Source organism: Myotis davidii, unplaced genomic scaffold (genome assembly GCF_000327345.1).
Source record: "Myotis davidii unplaced genomic scaffold, ASM32734v1 scaffold362, whole genome shotgun sequence".
NCBI lineage: Eukaryota > Metazoa > Chordata > Mammalia > Chiroptera > Vespertilionidae > Myotis > Myotis davidii.
The window spans coordinates 1,149,254-1,152,698 of record NW_006297152.1 but is presented as its reverse complement, the minus strand read 5'-3'; the positions used below and the strand labels follow the sequence as shown (position 1 = coordinate 1,152,698).

General features: G+C 40.9%; 1 protein-coding gene across 5 annotated transcripts in view; it reads right to left on the bottom strand.

Annotated features, from left to right (window-relative positions):
• Window positions 1–1,597: 1,597 nt before the first annotated feature.
• The window catches only part of PROX1 (prospero homeobox 1), a 47,755-nt gene continuing 45,907 nt past the window's right edge, over window positions 1,598–3,445 (bottom strand). For 3 of the 5 annotated variants that reach the window (XM_006772923.2, XM_006772924.2, XM_015569943.1), the window contains exon 5: window positions 1,598–2,306. In XM_006772923.2, coding sequence (XP_006772986.1) covers window positions 2,118–2,306 — 189 coding nt within the window. In that variant the 3' untranslated portion in view covers window positions 1,598–2,117. The remainder of the gene's footprint in view (window positions 2,307–3,445) is intronic. The other 2 variants (XM_006772928.2, XM_006772929.2) reach the window with 1 other exon arrangement.

Below are 3,445 nucleotides of genomic sequence, written 5' to 3'. Positions count from 1 at the left end.
CTTTCACATGAAATGAGGCAAAAGAGCGTGACCGAGGGTTGACAATGCTTCCCTGCTTTGTGCTGATTGGATTTGTTGTTGTTGGTTTTTGGTTTGCATTTTATTCCAAGGTAATGATTACCTGAACATTTTTTTTTTCTCCTCCAGAGCAAGCTGGGACAAGAACAAATAGGAACTGCGGGCTCTGTGTGCCTGTGGAGGGGAGAGCGAGCTGGGCGGTGTGCTCAGCTGTGGGTGGTGCCCCAGCCCATGTCACTTCATGCTGTCCACGCGGTGAGAGTGGCTTAGTGCCCTCAGTGGTGTAGGCCATCACAGGACTGGGCTGTTTAACTTAAAATCAGCAGGTTTTAAGGCTCTGTGCTGACAGTAACTGCCTTCATACATTCCTGTCCATCAGCAGAATTTATAAACGACGCTAAATTACAGCGTTTGGGTCAGCTAGTCAGTCACGTGAGTCAACCTGCATTCTCCAAAGTAAAATGTATTTTTATTAAAATGGAGGATAAATTGGTATTTATGTTCTGTATGAGCTAAATATCAGGCTTGTTACTGTGTCATTTTTGGAGGTGTGTATCAAATGACTTAAGGGGAGGAAAGGTTCTGAAATCAAAACAGAACAAAACAAAATACCAACTACTGAATGAACAAGGAATTCTTACTGCATCTGCACACAAAACCCATCCAACAAAACAAGTGTGAATGCCACACAAATTCTTAAGAGCAAGTATGGGACGTTGCACACCTTTGAAAAACTGAAAAAAGGAGAAAAAGAAAAAAAAAGAACCATTGAAGAAAGCATAAAATAGCAGCCAGCTTTCTTATGTGTGCTGTAATCGTGTCTTTTGGGTCAACCCCCAAACTTTGCTATGCCACCCACTCTTCTCACATTTTGGTCAATATTAGCTTCTTAATTAGAAGAGACTTTATCCTTTGCTCTGAAATGCTATACCTGAAATGAAGACACACTTAATTACACTGTCACCACTGTGCCTATCCATCAGGGTAGTGTGGAATTGTACATGAGAACGGATAATTCTCATCGGGGCCCCTCTCAGGAGGTGAAGAGCAACTCATCTAACGGCTGTCAACAAACTTCTCGTGTAGGCAGAAATTTTATGGTCACATTGGGACGTCCTTTATTCCTTACTATAGAAAATGATTCAGAAAATAGTATTTTTGGGGGGATGGGGGAGTGTTAAATATTATACAGAGATAATCATTCTCTTAAGCATATGAACAAAGTTGAGCAAAGAATACGTGTGAAACTTATGTGCCTTTTAATATCTGAAGCAAGATAAATAGAAAATGATAAGTTCTAGGGCTTTTTCTCTATGAAGAAGGATAGAGACTCACTTACTATGAAGAACCTATGGTAAAATTTAGAGAGGACCGTGGGTGAATTTCCAGTCTCATCTTAAAAGAGTCAATTTGGTTGCAAAGCTGTTCTGTCTCCTTAAGAAATGGGTACTAGTTTGGGGAGTTCGCCATGTCTCTTAGGAAAGACTTGACAGTAGTGATTATTTTTCTTTTCTAAGTTTGGCCTTTTTGCAATACTTTCGAGAAGTCAGCTGCTCATCTCTCATTGGCTTTTTTTAAAAAAAAACAAAACACAAAACATGTCATCAAAAGCTACTGAGTTCAAACCAAACAACAGATTGAAGTTCATGAAGTGGTTTCATTGAGTTTTCTGACCTTCTTAGCAGAAAAAACTAGAGACACACACTGTAGCATTGCTGTGTCATGAGTTTCCCTCCTCCAACCGCCATTCACAATACAGCATCAGCCAAAGCAGACGCACTGCTCACCAGTGCCCTTCCATGTTAATGTAGACTTTACACGTGTCAACACTCCTCTTTTCCCTGAAAATTAACCCTATTTTAAGTCTCCCAATGTTAAGGGCCTTGGGCAAAAGTAAACGGAAGGCAGAAGGAAAACAGCCATCCCCTTGCAAGTGGAAAACAAAAGAAAATGAGAGGAAGATGATGAGGAGGAATTACCAGCTGATTTCATGTGCCTCCCAGACACATACGTATGAAATCAAAACCTAGACACTTATAACTTGGACATCCAAAGGGGACTGCTACTATTCATACATTCGGGAAGAGTTGTTGAAATTTCTACTCATGAAGCAGCTCTTGTAGGCAGTTCGGGGATTTGAAAATCTCAGGGACTTCGCTGTCCAGCTTGCAGATGACCTTGTATATGGCCTTCTTCCAGGAAGGATCAACATCTTTGCCTGCAATAATGGCATTGAAAAACTCCCGTAACGTGATCTGCGCAACTTCCAGGAATCTCTCTGGAACCTGCTGATACAAGGAGACAATGGCGTTAATAAAGTTTTCAGTTTCAAGTCTCCAGTTCTTCAAAGGAAACGGAGCTAAGTTCTTTCTTTCAGAAGGGGGCTTACATGGCACCTGCATTTTCTAAAAATGGCCGGCCTCTCTTCTCTTATGCAAAGGCGTTATATATAGAAGCATTGTAATGGGGGGGAGGGGGTGGGGAGGGTGACAGCTTTGTAGAGGTTTAGGAAGAGACTTGTGCCAAGGATGCATGCCGACCTGTTGAAAAGCTAGGATTCCATTGCGAATGTTAGGGCAGGACAAGGGGACACACGGTTGGAATTCCTCACTTCATTAAGTAGGTGTGTTCCAGAAGCAAGTCTCCGACCCATCTGTCAGAATGTGAATCGGGTTTCCTTTTGATTTCCGTTATGAAAACAAGATATGTTCTCATAAGTAGAATAATAAATAATTGGCCTTTGATAGGAAATGAACCCAAGACCTAGCCGGTTTGACTCCGTGGATAGAGAATCAGCCTGAAGACTAAAGGGTCCCAGGTTCAATTCCGGCCAAGGGTACATGCCTGGGTTATGGGCTTGATCCCCAGTGGGGGACATGCAAGAGGTAGCCGATCAATGATTCTCTCTCATCATTGATGTTTCTATCTCTCACTCCCTCTCCCTTCCTCTCTGAAATCTCTATATATATATTCTCCAAGAAAACCAAAATCTTTGTGTCAGAGGATTGGCTCAAATGCTAACTTGTCTATTAAAATGCTAACTTGTACGATCAAGTAATGTACATACAAAAAGGAGTAAGATGATAACATAAATGCTGAGTCCCAAAATATAAAGTTTGTAATGAATCTAAAAATTACACATCAGAAAATACTTCACTTTGAGATTAGAATTGCTCCATAAGAGACTAGTTTATGCAGGTGATAAAAATAATAGCTAACATATTTGGAGTGCTTATTATGTGTCAGGCACCGTGTTATGAACTGAATGCGAATTATGTCAGTCAGTTCCCCAACATCTTTATGTGCTGTTGTTATACCCATTTTATGGTGAGAATACTGAGGCTCACCGAGATCCAGAGAATTGTTCCAAGTCATTATACTCCAAGGCAAACATTCTCCAAATATTCTTTGTAGAATCCATAATTTT